Genomic DNA, 21,501 nt, shown 5'->3' with positions numbered 1-21,501 from the left:
CCTTTTGCGGCGTGCCCACCTCCTTTCGCTGCGTACCGGTCGCGTCTCCTCTCGCTTCAGAAAGCCCTCGGCGTCTCACTCCATATATTGGCAGACACTGACTTTTCCAGGAGCGGAATCCCTGGCCGTTGCCGACGCTGGTTGGGAATTCCGCTTCTAGAGGGAGTCCCAACGGTGCCATCTACAGGGGGATGTTGCTATTTTCAAGGGGAAGTGGCAATATCTACATGGGCACTGTGTGGCACTATTTAAATGGGCACTATGACACTGTGGGCACTGGCACTAGGGTGGCTAAGGGGCATTATAATGTATGGGGGCAGCTATGCTGGTGTTACACTGTATGGGGGTAGCTATGGGGCATTCTACTGTATGGGGGAATTTGCGTGGGCATTATACTGTATGGGGCATTATAATGTATGGTGGCAGGTATGAGGCATTATACTGTATGAGGGCATCTGTGTTGGCTTTGTACTGTGTGGGTGCATCTATGGGGGCATTATACTGTGTGGGGGCAGCTATTTGGTATTCTACTGTGTGGAAGGCACTTTGGGGCATTATACTGTGTGGGGGCAGCTGTAGGGGTAATATTCTGTTTGGGGGGGTATCTATGGTGGCTTGATACTGTGGTGAGGCACTTTGAGAGAATGATAAAGTGTGGGCTTAACTTGGTGTGTATAGGTGGGGTTAGAAGGAAAAATATTTGCTGATATGGATGCCTGTAAGGGTATGTTCACACGCAGTGGGTTTAGATGTAATTCGGGCGTTTTACGCCTCGTATTACGCCTGAAAAAACGCCCCTAATACGCCTACAAACATCTGCCCATTGCTTTCAATGGGAATTACGATGTTCTGTTTCCACGAGCCTTTATTTTACGCGTCCCTTTCACTTCTTAGGACGTTTTTGGAGGCATTTTTCATTGACTCCATTGAAAAACAGCACCAAAAACTGCCGTATAAAACGCAGCGAAAAACGCGAGTTAAAAAAAGTCTGAAAATCGGGAGCTGTTTTCGCCTGAAAACAGCTCCGTATTTTCAGACTTTTTTGGTCACTGCGTGTGAACATACCCTATTTAGGGCAGGGATAGATGGAGACACAGGAGCATGGTGTGTGTGTGTCTGTGTGTGTCTGTGTGTGTCTGTGTGTGTCTGTGTGTGTCTGTGACAGTGTGCAGGGAGGGAGCTGAGTGACTATAATTAGAGCAGGGAGGGACCCTGTGAACATAGTGGTGTGGCAGTATGCTAAAGAGCTGGCCCGATACTGTGGAGGGAGGAAGGGGGGTGGCATTGTAAGCTGTCTTCTCAGCTACAGCAAGGGATCATGGGTATGGTGGGTTACAAGACCGGGAACAGCCAGGACCAGAAGCAAGGGATGTAAACAAACAGAGCAGCAGTAACTAATTGAGATCAAACCGAGACTGGTTAGACGGTTTATAGGGGGTTTTAGGGAAGGCAAACCAATGCTGGGCGACACTTTTTAGAAAATATTTTTTTTTCCCTGGCCATCCCCTTAAAGAATGACAATTCAAATATTAGTTATCTCAGTGGCGGTTTCTTCCGCATAATGTAAGCCACAAGGGCAACTTAATAGCTAAATAGCGAAGGACATTTGACCCTCTCTAATTTTGATGATTTTGCCTGTTTGGGGATAATTCACTGTATTTTACGATATTTTTTACTTGTGCTCCCACAAGGTGTAGGAGATTGTGATTCACTGAAGTGATAAATGAGTAAAACTTTTATACATTTTATTTGAGAACTCTCTAAAAACAGGGGTACAATCACCACTGTGAAAAAGCCCCACCGTGCTATTTAAAAACGTATTAAACAAATACTGCAATTACTGGTTCATTTGTGAACCCACATCTAACTGAGCATGCTTGAAAGATATATATGGGATCAGCGTTTAAACATTGGTGTATTAGTGGATTGGACCCTAAAACACACCAGAGCCTGCAGTTACCGCTCCTAAATCACCTGGTGTTGGGGTAAATAACGATGCCGCCGTCACCACCTACGCTATGATCCCTCATTAAACTGACCCTACGCGTTTCTATACATATATTTAATCAGGGGTCTATAACTTCGTCATTCTGGCTATGATGCCAGCGATATTTAGACAGTAACAGATATTCTGCTACACAACACGGAAGCGTTCTCGCATGGATGTCAGCGGCACGCTTCACTCGGGACCAGGAGTTAATATAGCTAATACTCCTCCCCCAGGGCTGAGGCAATGCCCCTACAACCAGCCAATCACAGTGACCCACCTCATCCGTGACGTCTGGCCATGTGACACCCGGCCGTCAGCTGACATACCCGGAAGCCACACTACCACCATCAACCGAACGCACAGGCGCAGTGAGAGACTAAGAGTGCATCTCATTACTGCTCTAAAGCCCTCTATTGCCAGGGACGGAATATAATGATCACATTGGAAAACATTGCGGATCAGCTCAAAACCGCAACTTGGCCACCATAGATAAGACACCTTCTCTGTATATACACTATGTGTGGATGAATCGGCAATAATCATATTTGCCACACTTATAGATTCAAAACATTTTTACTGAAGAATGGCTTTGCCTGTTTTAGAAGAATAGTACACTGCAAATGCTTATATCATAGACTAATATGCAGCAACATATAATTTTTGACATCCATATACAATAGCATTGGGACATCTGTTAAATAAAACAGGTATTTGTTTTCTCGTTTAGACCCTCAGGCTGTATAGAGGCCATCCTATAGATCCACTGGGCCTCTTTACGCAGAATGAGGTTGTCCCAGTCCCCTCCACGTTTTGGAGGACGCACCAGTTCAATCGCCTGAAATTGTAAACATTCTGCTCTGCCCTGATGTTTAGCATGTACATGCTTTGATATGGGAGTGTCTCTTTCATGTATAACCTCTCCAACATGTTCTCTAATCCGGCGCCGAAACTGGCGAACAGTTTTGCCCACATAATTCAGTGGGCATGGACATGTAATCAGATAAACCACCCCTGCCGTTTTGCAGTTAACGAAGTCTCGAATGTCGTACTCTACTTTGGTGGTGACACTTTGGAATTTTCTCCCATTCTGATTTAAAAGTTACAAACCTTACAACTACCACATTTGTGTGTACCTGGTATCTGCCTATCCAGCCAAGTTCCTTTTTGTGTTATGGGGTCAAAACAACTATGCATCACCATATCTCTGATATTCTTACCCCTGCGGAACGTGACTGAAGGCCATTGTGTGATTTGGTCCACCAAGTCTGCGTCTGCACTGAGGATACGCCAGTATCTTTTTAATATTTTCATAATCTCAGATTGTTTAGAGTCAAAGGTACCTATAAGTCTCGTAATTTTGGGTCCATCACCTTTAATCATATTGTTATACACGTTACGTCCTTGAGAGGGGCCAAATAAGTGTGGACCCCAGTGACCCTATGTCTGCCTTCACGAACCTGTTCTTTAACCCCTTCCCGACATTTGCCGTACATGTACGTCATGGAAAGCATTGACTTCCCGCAAAATGCCGTACATGTACGTCAAATGTTTGGCACCGGCTCAGAAGCTGAGTCGGTGCCATCATCACCGGATCTCAGCTGTATCTTACAGCTGACATCCGACTGTAACGGCGGGGACCGAAATTAGCTTCGAGCCCCGCCATTAACCCCTTAAGTGCAGCGCTCAAACGTGATCGCTGCACTTAAGGTGTTTGCAGCTCATCGGATCCCCAGCAATGAAATTGCCGGGGTTCCGGTGGCTGCAATGGCAACAGGAGGCCTAATACTGGCCTCCCGGTCTGCCTAGCACCGAAGCCGGTCAAGATCCGCCCGGCGGCGGAGCCTGATCGGCTTCCGTAGCTGCCGGCAAGATGGCACCGGGTCAGGAGCTGATCCGGCGTCATCAGCGGTGGAAGTCAGCTGTACTGTACAGCTGACATCCACCTGTAACGGCAGGAACCGGAGCTAGCTCCGATCCCTGCCATTAACCCCTTCGATGCAGCAATCGAAAGCGATTGCTGCATCGTAGCGGTTACTAGCAGATCGCCAGCCCTGACAGACAATCGGGACTGGCGACTGCTGTTATGGCAACAGGAGACACAATGGTCTCCTGCTCTGCCATTACGGAAGCCGATTTAGGCCCCGCCGGGAGGCGAAGCCTAACCGGCTTGCTGTCAGTGAATGACTGACAGATCTAATACATTGCACTACATAGGTAGTGCAATGTATTAGAAAAAAAAAAATCTGACCGTTGGACCTTCAAGTCCCCTAGTGGGACCTGAAGAAAAGTGTAAAAGAAGTATAAAAAAGTGTAAAAAAAAGTGCAAAAAATAAAAGTTTGAAAACAATAAAAGTTTCAAGTAATCAAATAAAACACAATCCCCCTTTTACTCTTATCAAGTCCTTTATTATTGAAAAATAATAATAAACCATATGTATTTGGTATCGCCACGACCGTAACGACCTGAGGTATCAAAATATTGTATTATTTATTGCACGCGGTGAACAGCGTAAAAAAAACCGTAAAAAACGTTACCAGAGTTTCTGTTTTTTAGTCACTTTGCCCTACAAATGTTAGAATAAAAAGTGATCAAAAAGTCGCACGTATCCAAAAATGGTACCTATAAAAACTATAGCTCGTCCCGCAAAAAAACAAGCCCTCATACTCCTCCGTCGACAAAAAAATTTAAACGTTATGGTGCTCACAACTTGGCGACAGAAAAAAAATACATTCTTTTTACAAAAGTAATTTTATTGTGAAAAAAGTTGTAAAACATAAAAAAGTGCTATAAATTAGGTATTGCCGGAATCGTACTGACCCACAGAATAAAGTTAACATGTAATTTATAACGCATGGTGAACGCTGTATAAAAAAAACGAAAAAAGCTGTGCCAGAAGTGCATTTTTTTTGTTTACCTGGCATCCCAAAAAATAGGATAAAAGGTGATCAAAAAGTCGCATGTACCCCAAAATGGTACCAATAATAACTACAGCTCGTCCCGCAACAACCCAGCCCTCATACCGCTACGTCTATGAAAAATAAAATTAGTTATGGCTCCAATAAGTCAGGAAATAAAAAAATATGCAGTTGTGCCCGAGGGGAACATTTCTTCAGTTTGAAGAGGCGATTTTATCAAGGACCTAAAATTAGGGAACCAGGAAAGGGAGGGCCCAAACATATCCGCTGGAAGCGACGGTGCCCGTATTATACCAGGACAACACTTCCCAGCAAAATTCCTCAAACTACAAAGGTGCAGAGTGTGGACCAAAAGGGGGATAAGAAATTACACCATTTATCAGTGCGACACTGGCCTGTGCGGAAAGGATTGCTTCACAGCGTAACACACATCTATGGATTATTATTTTTTTTTCATACCACCTGACTATGCCCCTTATATACTCCGCCCCGCTTACATGTACCCCCACATTATAAAACACCAGCAATACTCAAACAAATTTAGTACCAAGCAAAATCCGCTCTCCAAAAGCCAAATGGTGCTCCCTCGGCTCTGAACCCTACAGCGTGCCCAAACAGCAGTTTCCTTCAACATATATGGCATCGTCATACCCGGGAGAACCCTTTTAACAATTTTTGGGGTGTGTGTCTCCAGTGTCATAAGCTTGGCATGACATATTTGCCACTGAATGGCATATCTAGGGAAAAATATAAATTTTTAATTTGCACCATCCGCAGTGCATTCATTTATGGAAAAGACCTGTGGGTTGAAAATGCTCACTACACCTCTTAATAAATGCCTTGAGGGGTGCAGTTTCCATAATGGGGTCACTTCTCAGGGGTTTCTTTTTTTATTATTTCACATCTGAGCCTCTGCAGTTGTGAACCAATACTTTGTAAATCGCCAAATTAGGCCTCCACTCCGCATGGTACTCTTCACTCCTGAGCCCTGTCAGATGTCCAGGCAAAAGATTAGGGCCACATGTAGGGTGTTTCTAAAACCGGGAAACGCCGCATAATAATTAGAGGGCTGTCTTGTTATGGTGGCACAAGCCGGGCACCACATATTGGCATATCTATGGAAGAAAATCCCATTTTCACCCTGCAACATCGAGTGAACACTAATTTCTACAAAACACCTCCAGGGTTAAAATGCTTACTACACCCCTTGGTAAATGCATTGAGGGGTGTCGTTTCCAAAATGGGGTCACTTCTGGGGGGTTTCCACTGTTTTGGGCCCACAGGCGCCCAGAAACCAATCCAGCAACATCTGCACTCCAAATGGCGGTCCTTTCCTTCTGAGCCCTGCCGTTTGCCCAAACAGCAGTTTATGACCACATATGGGGTATTGCCGTACTCGGGAGAAATTGCTTTACAAGTTTTGGGTTCTTTTTTTCCTTTATTTGTTGAGAAAATGAAAAAATTTGCGCTAAAGCTACGTCTTATTGAAGAAAAAGGACTGTTTTTATTTTCACTGCCTAATTCTAATAAATTCTATGAAACATCTGTGGGGTCAAAATGCTTACTACACCCCTAGATGAATTCCTCTAGAGGTGTAGTTTCCTAAATGGAGTCCCCTTTTTGGGCGTTTTCATTGTTTTGTCCCCTCAGGGGCTTTGCAAATGTGACCTGGCCTCCGCAAACCATTCCTGCTAAATGTGATCTCAAAAAGCCAAATAGTGCTCTTTCCCTTCTAAGCCCTGCCGTGTGTCCAAACAGCCGTTTATTACCACATGTGGGGTATTGTTTTACTCGGGAGAAATTGCTTTACAAATTTAGTGGTGCTTTTTCTCCTTCAGTCCTTCTGGAAATGAGAAAAAATTAGCTAAACCTAGATTTTTTTTGAAAAAATGTAGATTATTATTTTCAGGACCTACTTCCAATATTTTCTGCAAAAAAACTGTGGGGTCAAATTGCTCACTATACCCCTAGATAATTTCCTCAATGGGTGTAGTCTCCAAAATGGGGTCACTTGTGGGGGGTTTCCACTGTTTTGTCCCCTCAGGGGCTTCGTAAATGTGACATGGCCTCCGCATACCATTCCTGCTAAATGTGGACTCCAAAAGCCAAATAGTGCTCTTTCCCTTCTAAGCCCTGCCGTGTGTCCAAACAGCCGTTTATTACCACATGTGGGGTATTGTTTTACTCGGGAGAAATTGCTTTACAAATTTTACGGTGCTTTTTCTCCTTCAGTCCTTGTGGAAATGAGAATAAATTAGCTAAACCTACATTTTCTTTGAAAAAATTTAGATTATCATTTTCACAGCCTACTTCCAATAATTTATGCAAAAAACCTGTGGGGTCAAAACGCTCACTATACCCCTAGATAATTTCCTCAATGGGTGTAGTTTCCGAAATGGGGTCACTTGTGGGGGGTTTCCACTGTTTTGTCCCCTCAGGGGCTTTGTAAATGTGACATGGCCTCTCAAACCATTCCTGCTAAATTTGAGCTCCAAAAGCCAAACGGCGCTCTTTCCCTTCTAAGCCCTGCCATGTGTCCAAATATCCATTTATTACCACATGTGGGGTAGTGTTTTACTCGGGAGAAATTGCTTTACAAATTTTGTGGTGCTTTTTCTCCTTTAGTCCTTGTGGAATAGAGAAAAAAAATCGCTAAACCTACATTTTCTTTGAAGAAATGTTGATTTTAATTTTCACGGCCTAATTCCAATAATTTCTGTAAAAAACCTGTGCGGTCAAAATGCTCACTACACACCTAGATAATTTCCTTGAGGTGTCTAGTTTCCCAGATGGGGTCACTTTTGGGGGATTTTCACTGTTTTGGCACCGCAAGAGCCCTTCAAACCTGACATGGTGCCTAAAATATATTCTAACAAAAATAAGGCCCCAAAATCCACTAGGTGCTCCTTTGCTTCTGAGGCCGGTGCTTCAGTCCAGTAGCACGCTACGGCCACATGTGGGATATTTCCTAAAACTGCAGAAACTGGGCAACAAATATTGAGTTGCATTTCTCTGGTAAAACCTTCTGTGTTATAAAAAAAAAATTGTATTAAAAATTTATTTCTGCAAAAAAATATGAAATTGGTAAATTTCACCTCTACTTTGCTTTAATTCCTGTGAAATGTGTAAAGGGTTAAGACATTTTCTAAATGCTGTTTTGAATACTTTGAGGGGTGAAGTTTTTAAAATGGGGTGACTTTTTGGGGGTTTCTAATATATAAGGCCCTCAAAACCACTTCACAACTGAACTGGCCCCTGTAAAAATAGCATTTTGAAATTTTCTTGAAAATGTGAGAAATTGCTGCTAAAGTTCTAAGCCTTGTGAGGTCATAGAAAAATAAAAGGATGTTCAAAAAACAATGCCAATCTAAAGTAGACATATGGGGGATGTTAATTAGCAACAATTTTGTGTGGTATAACTGCCTGTCTTACAAGCAGATACATTTAAATTGAGAAAAATGCAAATTTTTGCAATTTTTCACTATTTTCGTGTTTTTCACAATTAAATACTGAATGTATCGACCAAATTTTACCACTATCTTAAAGTCCAATGTGTCACGAGAAAACAATCTCAGAATCGCCCGGATAGGTGAAAGCATTTCAACGTTATTACCACATAAAGTGAAACATGTCAGATTTGAAAAATGAGGCTCTGTCAGGAAGGTCAAAAGTGGCTAAAGAGGGAAGGGGTTAACATTTTGCCCCTATGATATGCCGACATAGGATATTGATGAAATTCATGAATCGTAGGAAAGGCCTTCGTTATCAAGCGCCACTCACGTATAATATTCCCAATCCCTGGACTAGAGGTGGAAATGCTGGACACAAAGGGTTTTCGCACATTCCTTTTGTCTATTTTATGTGTACTTAACAACTCGTGTCTGTTTAAAGTTGGTCTTTGTCTCTTAGGCTCTGTTCACATCTGCGTTGGGCTCCCGTTCTGACGGAAGTCAGAGCTCTCTTTCTGTCAGAATAGGACACTGAACAGACACAAACTGACACGGTTTCCATCACCATTGATTTCAATGGTGATGGATCCGGTGCCGTGGTTTCCGTTGGTCTATGTTGTGCACCGGACCCGTCGTTTTGCCGGAAGCAATCACCTCTCTGTATTCTAGAGGTGCAGAGCCGAAAGCGGCGTCCGTGCATCGCAATTGCGCATGTCTGGAAGTGAGGACTAATTAGGGGTAACAGGACATAGACGGTGCATGAGCTGTGAGGAAAAACGAGGCCATGGAGGCCATGATGGAAGTGTGCATATCACGCTACGTAGCGCATGCGAAACCGTACCTCTCAGTCATCCCGATATAGAGAATAAGTGATACCAAACGGAGCAAGCACCCTTGTATGTTGGAGTGCTGTGTTCATCTGCATTTGGACTGTAATACTATATTATATTGCAGCAGCACTCGGTCTCCGTAAAAGAAAGCTTACATATGTGAACGGCTGCCAGCAAGCAGTCCAGATCCAAGGACTGTATCTATATTCAAAATAAATAAATCTTCCAGCACTCCAACAGGATGAATGAAAAAACGGTGATTTATTCAAGCCAACATATAGCAGCGCAACATTTCAGTCCAACATTAGGACTTTTTTCAAGCATAATGGTGTGTACAACAGTCATGGTTTATATAGTGTGCATCAAATACAAGCAATCAAGCTCATTACAATAGTATCAAAAATACAAACAGCATTTAGCTACGTGTAAAACGAGAGTTACGCGATCAACAAATTAAAATATTGATACAAAAAGTGACAAGTGACATTAAAAACAACTAAAATCGTCTACATAACAAAACAACATAATATAGACCTAATTATGAATTAATCAAATATTCAAAAGATGTGTCAAGTTAAGGCTGTGAAACCACTCACCAATCAGAAGACTGATGTCTAATACATGTAAAGTGCTACTACGTGTTTGACTCACGTCCTCCATATCAGGCATTCATTGTCAGCAAGTGCGCATGCGTCAGGCTGAGAGCAACCGGAAGTGATGTATGAAGTAGGTTGCCAAGTAACCGGCAATCCACAAACTCCTGTAGCCATTGCGCACGCATTAGACTAGCGAGAGCCGGAAAGAAGCTCCGGAGCCCGTTGCCAAGTGACAGGTAACAATCAATGTTATTGTAAATATTTTATCAAACTAAATTTCATGAATACATATAGACACAAAATACATAGAACGATGGAATAACAGAATTTATAAATATTCAAGACATGTATATGTCCGAAGATGTCCAGGATCAGTATCAAGAGACAGGTAAATAAACCTGTATATACAAATGTATATGTGTGAGAGGGAAGCAGCAATAGAAGCACGATGTACAGCAGATAGCTGAAAGCATATATATCGATCTATTCATAAAAAGGTAATAGAAATTCTATCTAGTAGATACCAGTTATAAAATATATTAAACTGCGGATGTAGGATTCACACAAAAGGGGAAGGATCAGGGTCAAAGTTATGTGCTCCATGAAAACCTACACCAAGGTTCATGGAACGACAGTATCACACTCCCGTGTGCCAAGTCGAACTACTCCAGCCAGCAATCATGTATCGAACCCATGAGAACAACTCCACAGTAGTTTATTAGACCAAAGTCAGTACCGTACACGAATATTAAAATTATTACTGTGCCCCTGTCACATACATTAAAGAAAAAAAATTCAAAGCGCTAATACATGAAAACTAGTCACAGGACATCAAGGTTTGAATATCCAATTTCCATCTTCTATTTAATCCTGATCAATATTGTATCATGTAGTCTGGAGTGGTCTACATTCACCTTATGATCTAAAATAGAAAAATAACGTGTCAGATCTAGGCATGTGTGTGTGTGTGTGTGTGTGTGTGTGTGTGTGTGTATATGTGTGTATATATATATATATATATATATATATATATCTCTCATATAAAAAAAACAAAACCAAAAATAAGTAAGAGGACATTGCTAGAGGATGAAGACAGATGTCTAACTCAGAGGGTGGCCCTAGCGACATTAAATTCAACATTGAAACTCCACGTTTATATAATATTCATTTTCTATCACCCCCACTCTGGGGTAGTAGGATATGTTCCAAAATCATACATTTCTATTTTTTTTTCGGTATGACCTAGTTAAAAAAAAATGTGTTTCCCTACAGGCAAATCACTTTTACGTTTCCTAATGGAATACCGATGATTTTTCAACCTACTTTTGAAATTGCAGGTGGTTTAACCAACATATAATAACTGGCAGGGGCACCATAATACGTAATTTATCCAATCTGAATTCCACGTGAAGTGCTGTCTAATGTTGTACTTTGTGTGTTTGAGGGTGCTCAAATACATTGCCCCTAGACATAAGTGGACAATTGATACATTTATAACAGGTAAAATTCCCTAGTTTTAACGATCTCAATAAGGTCTGTTTACCACTGCTGGATATCTTACTTGTCCTGGATTTAACCAATTTGTCACGTAAACTCCGAGGACTCCTAAATAACACAAGAGGTGGGCTATTCAGCTCGCCAATGTGTTTGTAACTGTTACTAATAATTCTCCAATGTTTATTCAGAATTTTTTTAAATCTCCTCGCTCAAGTCTATATAGGTGGAAATAAATGGTATCCGATGCTAGTCTACTTTTTTAGTAGTTTTTACCAATTAATCCCTAGGGATACGATCAACCCTTGTTTTGTGAGCATATAGTAACTGTTTAGGATATCCTCTTTTAAAAATATTAGATATCAGACTCTAATTCAGTAGGGTCATCCACAATGCGTTTAAGTCTAACCACCTGGCTATATGGTAGTGATCGTCTCATATTTTTAGGATGGCTACTCTCAAATCTTAGGAGTGTGTTTCAATCCGTATCCTTGGTACATAACCCAGTGACTAACGAATTACCAACCAATTTTACACAAACATCCAAAAATTTGATTTTCTCAGCTGAATAAGTAATTGTGAACTGTATATTGTTTTCAATCTGATTAAGGAATTGATGAAAGGACTGAAGAGAAGATTCACGATCGGTCCAGATGAGGAAGATGTCGTCTATGTATCTACACCACCCCAAAGCATGTCTGAAGTGGTGGGACACATAGACGAACATCTCCTCAATCATATCCATAAAAAAGTTGGCATAGGTCGGGGCCATATTGGACCCTAGTGGGACAAATGAAAAAAGTAAAAAAAAAGAATAAAAATGTTTTTAAAAAAAAGTGTAAAAATATAAGTTATATAAACAAACACTTCATTTTTTTCCTATAATAAGTCTTTCATTATAGGAAAAAAATGAACACATATCTGGTATCATCGTGTTCGTAACGACCCCAACCTATAAAACTAATGTTATTTTTCCCGCACGATGAACACCCCAAAAAAAATCAATAAAAAACTACACCAGAATCGCTATTTTTTGGTCACCACCCCTCCCAAAATAGAGAATAAAAAGTGATCAAAAAGTCGCATGTACCCGAAAATAATACCGATAAAAACTACAACCCGTCCCGCAAAAAACAAGCCCTTACACCGCTTTTTTGACTGAAAAATAAAAAAGTTACGGCTCTCAGAATATGGTGACCGAAAATAAATTATTTTATAAAAAAGTGATTTTTATTGCGCAAACGCTGCAAAACATAAAAAAAACCTATATACATATGGTATCGCCGTAATCGTACCGACCTGCAGAATAAAATATAATGGTAATTTATAGTGCACGGTGAACGCCGCAAAAAAAAAACCTAAAAAACATTGTCAGAATTGCTTGTTTTTGGTCACCTGGCTTGCAAAAAAATTTAATAAAAAGTGATCAAAAAAATCACATGTACCCCAAAATGGTACCAATGAAAAGTACAGATTGTCCCGCAACAAATAAGGCCTCACGCAGCTCCGGTGGTGAAAAAATAAAGAAGTTCTGGCTCCCAGGAATATGGCGATGCAAAATGTGCAGAGCGTTCTAAAAGCGGGTAACATCCGACACCATTTTCAGTGCGACACCGGCCACACATCTATGAATTATTATTTATTTACCTCATTTTTATACCCTCTTATTATGCCCTGATGTTCTCCGCACAGATTACATATGCCCCCACATTATAAACTCAAATACCAGCGAAACCCAAAACAGAAAAACTACCAAGCAAAATCTGCGCTCCAAAGGCAAAATGGCGCTCCCTCCCTTCTGAGCCTTGCAGCGTCCCCAAACAGCAGTTTGCGCCCACATATATGGCATCACCATACCCGGGAGAACCCGCTTAACGTTTTATGAGGTATTTGTCTTCAGTGGCACAAACTGGGCACAACATATTATGCACTAAAATGGCACATCAGTGCAAAATTGTAATATTCACACCATCCGCTGTGCATTAACCCCTTTGAGCACTATGACTTAATAGCACGTCATGGTGCGGGGGTGATGTATGGAGCGGGCTCACGTGCTGAGCCCGCTCCATACGCTGCGGGCGTCGGCTGAGTATTAGAGCTGACACCCGGGACTAACGGACAGGAACAGCGATCGTGCGGTTACAGAAGCCTGTAAAAATAACAATATACTGCAATACATTAGTATCGCAGCATATTGTACCCGCGATCCAATGATCGCTGGTACAAGTCCCCTAAGGGGACTAATAAAATGTGTAGAAGAATTCAAGTTATTAGTAGTGAGAAAGAAAAAAAAGTTACAAAAAAAACCTTTTCCCATTTTTCTTCAAAAGTAATGTAAAAAAATAAACAGAATTGATATTGCTACGTCCGTAAAAGGCCGAACTATTACAATATGCCATTATTTAACTCGCACGGTGAACACCGTAAAAAACTTAAATAATTTAAACCACCAAAATCGCTGTAGTTTTCGTGTTTACTGCACGGCGAAAGCTGTAAAAACGAAAACCCCAAAAAATGGAATCAGATTTTTTTCCTATATTACTATATTTTCCTATTTTTTTTTCAGTTTCCCAATACTTTTTATTTCAGTTTAAATCAATAGAAACTACAATTCCTCCCGCAAGAAATAAGCCCTCACACCACTCTACTGACGGAAAAAGAAAAAAGTTATGGCTCTTGGAAGGCGGGCAGTGAAAAATGAAAATAAGAAAGCAAAAAATGGATCAGTCCTGAAAGGGTTAATTAATTTCTAATGAAAAAAATACATGACCCCATGTGGGGTATTTCCGTACTCGGGAGAAATTGCTTTACAAAAATTGGTTGTTTATTTCTCCTTTATCCCTTGTGAAAATGAGAAAATTCAACATTTTAGTGGAAAAAAATTGTGATATTAATTTTCTCCGCCTAATTCTAATAAATTCTGCAAAAGACCCGTGGAGTCTATATTCTCACTATACCCCTAGAAAAATTCCTTGAGGGGTGTTTCCAAAATGGGGTAACTTGGGGGGCTTCCACTGTTTTGGTCTCTCCAGGGCGTTGCAAAGGCGGCATGGCACCGAAAAACAATCCATCAAAATCCGTGCTCCAAAATCCAAATGGCACGCCTTACCTTCTGAGCCCTGCTGTGGGTCCAATCAGCAGTTTATTACCACATATGGGATATTGCTGTAATCAGGAGACATTGCTTTACAAATGTTGGGGTTTTTTTTTGTTCATTATTCCTCGTAAATATTAAAAATTTCTGTTTTTTCAGAAAAAAAGTAGATTTTAATTTTTACAGACCAATTCCAATATATTTAGTGAAAAACCTGTGTGGTCAAAATGCTAACTATACCCCTAGAAAAATTCCTTGATCGGTGTAGTTTCCAAAATGGGGTCACTTTTGGAGGGTTTCCCCTGTTTTGGTCCCTCCAGGGGGTTGTAAACGCGACATGGAACCGAAAACCAATCCACCAAAATCCGTGCTCCAAAATCCAAATGGCGCTCCTTCCCTTCTGAGCCTTGCTGTGGGTCCAATCAGCAGTTTATTACCACATATGGGATATTACCGTAATCGGGAGACATTGCTTTACATATGTTGGGGTGCATTTTCTTTATTATTTCTTGTAAATATTAAAAATTTCTATGTTTTTTCAGAAAAAAGTAGATTTTCATTTTTACAGACAAATTCTAATAAATTTAGCGAAAAACCTGTGCGGTCAAAATGCTAACTATACACCTAGATAAATTCATTGAGGGGTGTAGTTTCCAAAATGGGGTAACTTTTGGGGTGTTTCCACTATTTTGGCACCACAAGACCTCTTCAAACCTGACCTAGGTGCCTAAAATATATTCTAAAAAAAAGGAGGCCCAAAATCCACTAGGTGCTCCTTTGCTTCTGAGGCCGGTGCTTCAGTCCATTATCACACTAAGGCCACATGTGGGATATTTCTAAAAACTGCAGAATCTGGGCAATAAATATTGAGTTGCATTTCTCTGGTAAAACCTTCTGTGTTACAAAAAAAATTTTTTATTAGAAATTAACTTCTGCAAAAAAAATAAAATTTGTTAATTTCACCTCTACTTTGCTTTAATTCCTGTGAAACGCCTAAAGAGTTAAAACACTTTGTGAATGCTGATTCGAATACCTTGAGGGGTGCAGTTTTCAAAATGGGGTGACTTCTGGGGATTTTCTAATATATAAGGCCCTCAAAGCCACCTCAGACTGAACATGTCCCTGAAAAAATAGCCTTTTGAAATTTTCTTTCAAATATGAGAAATTGCTGCTAAAGTTCTAAGCCTTGTGACGTCCTAGAAAAATAAAAGGATGTTCAAAAGACGATGCAAACATAAAGTAAACATATGGGGGATGTTAACTAGTAACTATTTTGTGTGGTATTACTATCTGTTTTACAAGCAGATACGTTTAAATTTAGAAAAATGCTAATTTTTGCTAATTTTTTCTAAATTGTGGTGTTTTTCAGAAATAAATAACAATTATCGACAACATTTTTTCACTAACATAAAGTACAACATGTCACGAGAAAACAATCTCAGAATCGCTTGGATAGGTAAAAGCATTCCAACGTTATTACCACATAAAGTAACACATGTCAGATTTGAAAAAATCTGCTGGGTCCTGAAGGCCAAAACAGGCTGGGTCCTGAAGGGGTTAATATATTTTATAACTGGCATCTACTAGATAGAATTTCTATTACCTTTTTATGAATAGATCGATATAGATGCTTTCAGCTATCTGCTGTACATCGTGCTTCTATTGCTGCTTCCCTCTCACACATATACATTTGTATATACAGGTTTATTTACCTGTCTCTTGATACTGATCCTGGACATCTTCGGACATATACATGTCTTGAATATTTATAAATTCTGTTATTCCATCGTTCTATGTATTTTGTGTCTATATGTATTCATGAAATTTAGTTTGATAAAATATTTACAATAACATTGATTGTTACCTGTCACTTGGCAACGGGCTCCGGAGCTTCTTTCCGGCTCTCGCTAGTCTAATGCTTGAGCAATGGCTACAGGAGTTTGTGGATTGCCGGTTACTTGGCAACCTACTTCATACATCACTTCCGGTTGCTCTCAGCCTGACGCATGCGCACTTGCTGACAATGAATGCCTGATATGGAGGACGTGAGTCAAACACGTAGTAGCACTTTACATGTATTAGACATCAGTCTTCTGATTGGTGAGTGGTTTCACAGCCTTAACTTGACACATCTTTTGAATATTTGATGAATTCATAATTAGGTCTATATTATGTTGTAGACGATTTTAGTTGTTTTTAATGTCACTTGTCACTTTTTGTATCAATATTTTAATTTGTTGATACCGTAACTCGTTTTACACGTAGCTAAATGCTGTTTGTATTTTTTATATTATTCTAATGAGCTTGATTGCTTGTATTTGATGCACACTATATAAACCTTGACTGTTGTACACACCATTATGCTTGAAATGTTGCGCTGCTATATGTTGGCTTGAATAAATCACCGTTTTTTCATTCATCCTGTTGGAGTGCTGCAAGATTTTTTTTATCTATATGTCTAGATAGATATTGATCGATATATATTTATTATTTTACTTACTTTTTTTATTGTACCGTATTGGAATCCTATACATATTCAACACTACACTACCACACTGCATAGGTTTTTTTTCTTTTTTTGTGTTATTTTGCCAATGGTCGGTGTTTGCCGCTGTATAGTTGCACACAGCGAATGTATACGTCGGGGAATATACCAGACATCTAGCCGCAGGGCAATGTGAACAGTGCCTAAGTTGTTTTTTTCCATAGCACCCCAACGGTTTTGTGGTGGAGAATAAAAAATGAAGACACTCCTTTTTTTTTTTTTTCTCCAAGAGATGCTGCGATTCTTAAATTCCGCTTCATGCGGTCTAATCAGTATGACATGTACATGTTTTTTTTTTGTGTAAAATCCAAATGTGGCCTTACAATACGTAAACTCATACGGTGCGGAGTTCACCATCTATCTATTGGGCTGGCATTGCTTTATTTTACTGTAAATGGGTTCAAAATTTAATTTTTTCCAATGATATAAAGTTTAAAGTCTGCTTCCTTTCACTCGGACGCAGAATTAGGCTGCACTCAAACACAGCAGATGTTGTTGCGGAAGTTTCTGTGACTGAAAATATGTTTCATTCATCTGAATGGAACTTGCTGGAATCCATGCACCCGCTGCAGAAACGGCCTGATTCCGATTAATGGAATTTGCTTTTCAGTCGCACAAATGCCTGCAACAAAATCTGCCCCGTGTGACGGCACCCTTAAATCTCTGGCTGCCCCTGCATCCATATTTATACAGTTCTCATTAAAGGCAAAGGGTGCAATATAAATACACATGTAGCATTCTCCTTCTAGTTGTGGCTTCAGGTAGTCAAAGTTTTTATATTTAAATGCTATGTGAGCCAGTAGCTAGCTGTAACTTTTCTTGTCCCCAGAAAAAACAGGATTTGTCCAGCTGTGTTATAAACAATGGGTCAGATAGGGGAACTAGACTAAACAGTCTGTTTTTGGATAGCTTTGTTTCTGCATTTTTAGTGTAATTAATTTAACTGTTTTTTTTTTTTTTGTCCTCTCTTTTAGTGTATTAAACAAAAGTCCTGTGCACCTCATAAAAGAAATTATATTGGTTGATGATTACAGTGATAGTGGTAAGTTCGCATGTTCATTGAACTGACTCATTTCTGCATATAACCAGTATCTTTTACAGTGCCTTATTTCCCCACCTCTATGCACGCTTACTGAAAGACTCATACCTTCTTATGTATAATGCCCACAGTTGTTAAAATTACATGGCCTTCAACATCAGATGGCTTGTTCTGTAAGCTTTGTAAACCAATAGATTCTGGATTTTGATTGCTGCAAATAACCTTCAGCTCTTGGATAGAAGCTTAGACTGGTATACTAACCTTTTGGCAACATCTCGCGTTATGTCGCTCCTGCCAATGGGTTAGCGCATTGTCACGTAACTGTAAGAGACAGGGATGGAGCGGGCTCAGAAGTTGTAATACTCTGCTGTAACGACAGGGAAAGGAGCTAGTTTCTATTCCTGCTGATTAAACCCTTACATGTCACGGTCAACAGCAACCACGACATCTTTGTGGTCTGTAGCCGATCGGCGCGGTTGCGGAGTAGCAGAGGGTTGCTATGGCAACCAGAGGTTTAACAATGGCCTCCTGGTCTGCTAAGTACGGAAGCTTATTATTCTTCCGGTCAGTGTATAACTGTCATCTCTAATGTATTGTACTACGTAGGTAGTGTAAGGTTCTAGAGTCGCGATCAAGGCTTAACCCGTTAGTGACTGCCAATACGGCTGTAAACAACGAACACTAAAGGGCTTTATTCCTTTTTACAGACCTGCATCAGAATAGAACAGCACCGCCGGGAGCAGTAAAATCTCCCTGCTCTCAGCTACCAGCGGTAGCTGAGGGCTTGCAGCATACCTACTTGAGTGTGCGGGATTGAAATCAACATCTATCTCGCCCGTTTAACCCCTCAGATGCGGCGGGCAATAGAGACTGCCGCATCTGAGTGGTTTTAGAGGGAGGGGGCTCCCTCTCACCCCATAGTGAGTATTTATGGGGCTTCCACTGTTTTGGTCCCTAAGGAGCTTTGCAAATGCGACATTTGAACCAAAAACCATTCCAGCAAAATTTCAACGCCAAAAGCCAAATTGCACTCCTTTTCTGAGCTCTGCCGTGTGTCTAAACAGCAGTTTGACCACATATGGGGTTTTGCTGTACTTGGGAGAAATTTCTTAACAAATGTTAGGGCACTTTTTCTTATAAAAATGAATATATCTGAGCTAAAACTTCATTTTATGAGGAAAAATGTAGATTTTGGTTTCCACTGCCTAATTCCATTAAATTTAGTAAAAAAAGAATAATCGTGGGGTGAAATTGCTCACTATACCCTTAGATACATTTATATGTGGGGTGTAGTTTCCAAAATGGTGTCTTTTTGGTGCGGTTTCCTATGTTTTTGCACCACAAGACCTGTTCAAACCTGACATGGTGCCTAAATTATATTCTAATAAAAAGAAGGCCCCAAAATCCACTATGTTTCAGTCCAGTAGCACACTAGAGCCACATGTGGGATATTTCTAAAAATTGCAGAATCGAGGCAATAAATATTTTAGTTGTATTTCTCTGGTTAAACCTTCTGTGTTACAGAAAAAGAATGGATTAAAATTTACTTCCAGAAAAAAAATATAACATTTTCGCCTTAAATCCTGTAAAACGGCTGAAGGGTTAAGAAACTTTCTAAATGCTGTTTTGAATACTTTAATACATTCGTGACCGCCCAAAAAGGGTTTCTACTTAGCCACTGACTTTATTCTAATGCAGTAGCTTTTTTACGACGTTGCATCAGAATAAATAAACCGCGCTGGGAGCAGTTGAATCTCCAGCTACCAGAAGTTGCTGGGGGCTGGAAGCATAACTGATCGAACGGGCGTGATCGATATCCGTATCGCTCTCACCCGTTTAACCCCTGAGATGCGGTGTTCAATAGCGAGCACCGCATCTTAGTGGTTTTTGAGAGGGGGGGGGGGGGTGAGCTCCCTCTGTCACCCCATCGGCATCCTGCAAAAGACTGCATGGTACCGGTGGATTCTATGGCAGCTGGGGCCTAAGGGCCTCAATGTCTGCCTCTAATTAATGCCTGCTAGGTCATTCCAGAGGCATGGCCCAGCAAATGCCTGTCCGTTTTACACGGACAGGCAGTAATACACTGCAATACAGAAGTATTGCAGTGTATTATAAAAGCGATCGGATGATCGCATAGTCAAGTACCCTAGTGGGACTAGTAAAAAAGAAAAGTTTAATAAAGTCAATAATGAATAAATAAGTGGAAAAAAAAAATGGAAAAACCCACTTTTTCCCCTTACAAAATATTATAAAAAAAAAAGTTACACATTTTGTAACGACCCTAACTAAGTTATTACATTGTTTAACAAGTTCAGGACCGGGCTAATTTGAGCCTTCAGGACCAGACACCGTTTAGCCCTTTTTAGCACGTGTTCATTAAATGGCTATAACTTTTTTATTTGTTGGACTAACGACGTGATTTTTGCAATGTTTTTTCCGCAGACCATGCACGTTTTTTTAAAATCGTTTTTATACACATCCTTTTTGCTGTTTTAGAATTTTTATTCATAAAGTTTGAAAATCATAGTAAAAAAATAAGCTTTTTTACGTTTCAGCTATTTCTTTTTGGTAATAACATAGTTTTACCCTAAAATAGACCTTTTATTTGTGATAGTCATTGTCTACCGTAAATGTTAATATATTACATGTCTATATTAGGGTAATTGGGTTAGCGCTAGCGTTACAACAATAATTGGCGGTGGGGGGGGGAGATGTTTTTTATTGGCGTGGGTATTCTGTGTGTATTTATTATTAAAAAAAAAAATTGCACTTTACTGTACTATTTTTTTTATTACTATGGTCTGTCCCCCAAAGGTCAGAAAAGACCTTTGGGGAACTTTATATATTTTTTTTCTTTCTTTTACACCATGCTTTTCCACTGTAACTGGAGCTGCGCAGCAGCCCCAGTTACAGGGGAAATCAGCCCTCTCATAGTGACGATTGTCACTAATAGGGCTGTGCTGGGTCTAGTTAGACCCAGCAGCAGTCCGTCAGTAACGGCACCCGGCGATCATGTGACCAGTCACATGAACACCGGGAGTAATAGAGACAGCGGCGCGGCCGCTGCCTCTATTCCTATACACAGCGTTCATTGAGCACTGTGTTAAAGAGATCGGAGAAGACAGAAGCAGCGAAAGCTGCTTCTATTTTCTCATCATGGTCCCCGGCAGTCGGAGACCCGACCTTGAGCTGCCCGATAGCTCGGGCAGCAAGTTGAAACCCGAGCCGTAAAAAGTCTATGGCTCGGGTTTTAAGGACCCTGACCGCAGGCCGTAAAAACAGTCAGCGGTCGGGAACCAGTTAACCCGCTCGGCGAGCTCCGTAAAAAAAAAAAAAATGCAAGAATTGTTGTTTTCTGTGCATCCTGCATTAACAAAAAAGTGATCAAAAAGTCACATGTACCAATAAAAACCACAAGTAGTCCCACAAAAAAAAGCCCTCCTACTACAACTGCATCGGTGGAAAAATAAAAAAGTTATGGCTCTATATGGAGACACAAAAACAAATAATTTGGAAAAAGTGTTTTTACTGTGTAAAAGTAGTAAAAC

The 21,501-nt window shown here is 40.5% G+C and overlaps 1 protein-coding gene across 1 annotated transcript in view; it reads left to right on the top strand.

Annotated features, from left to right (window-relative positions):
- Positions 1-21,501, top strand: part of GALNT2 (polypeptide N-acetylgalactosaminyltransferase 2) — a 166,169-nt gene that overhangs the window by 51,469 nt on the left and 93,199 nt on the right. The window contains exon 5 of the mRNA XM_075862599.1: positions 17,889-17,956. Within this exon, the coding sequence (XP_075718714.1) occupies positions 17,889-17,956 (68 nt within the window). The remainder of the gene's footprint in view (positions 1-17,888; positions 17,957-21,501) is intronic.

The sequence above is a fragment of the Rhinoderma darwinii genome, chromosome 4 (genome assembly GCF_050947455.1).
Source record: "Rhinoderma darwinii isolate aRhiDar2 chromosome 4, aRhiDar2.hap1, whole genome shotgun sequence".
NCBI lineage: Eukaryota > Metazoa > Chordata > Amphibia > Anura > Rhinodermatidae > Rhinoderma > Rhinoderma darwinii.
Note: the sequence above shows the minus strand (reverse complement) of the source record. Positions and strands in the feature narration are given on the sequence as shown.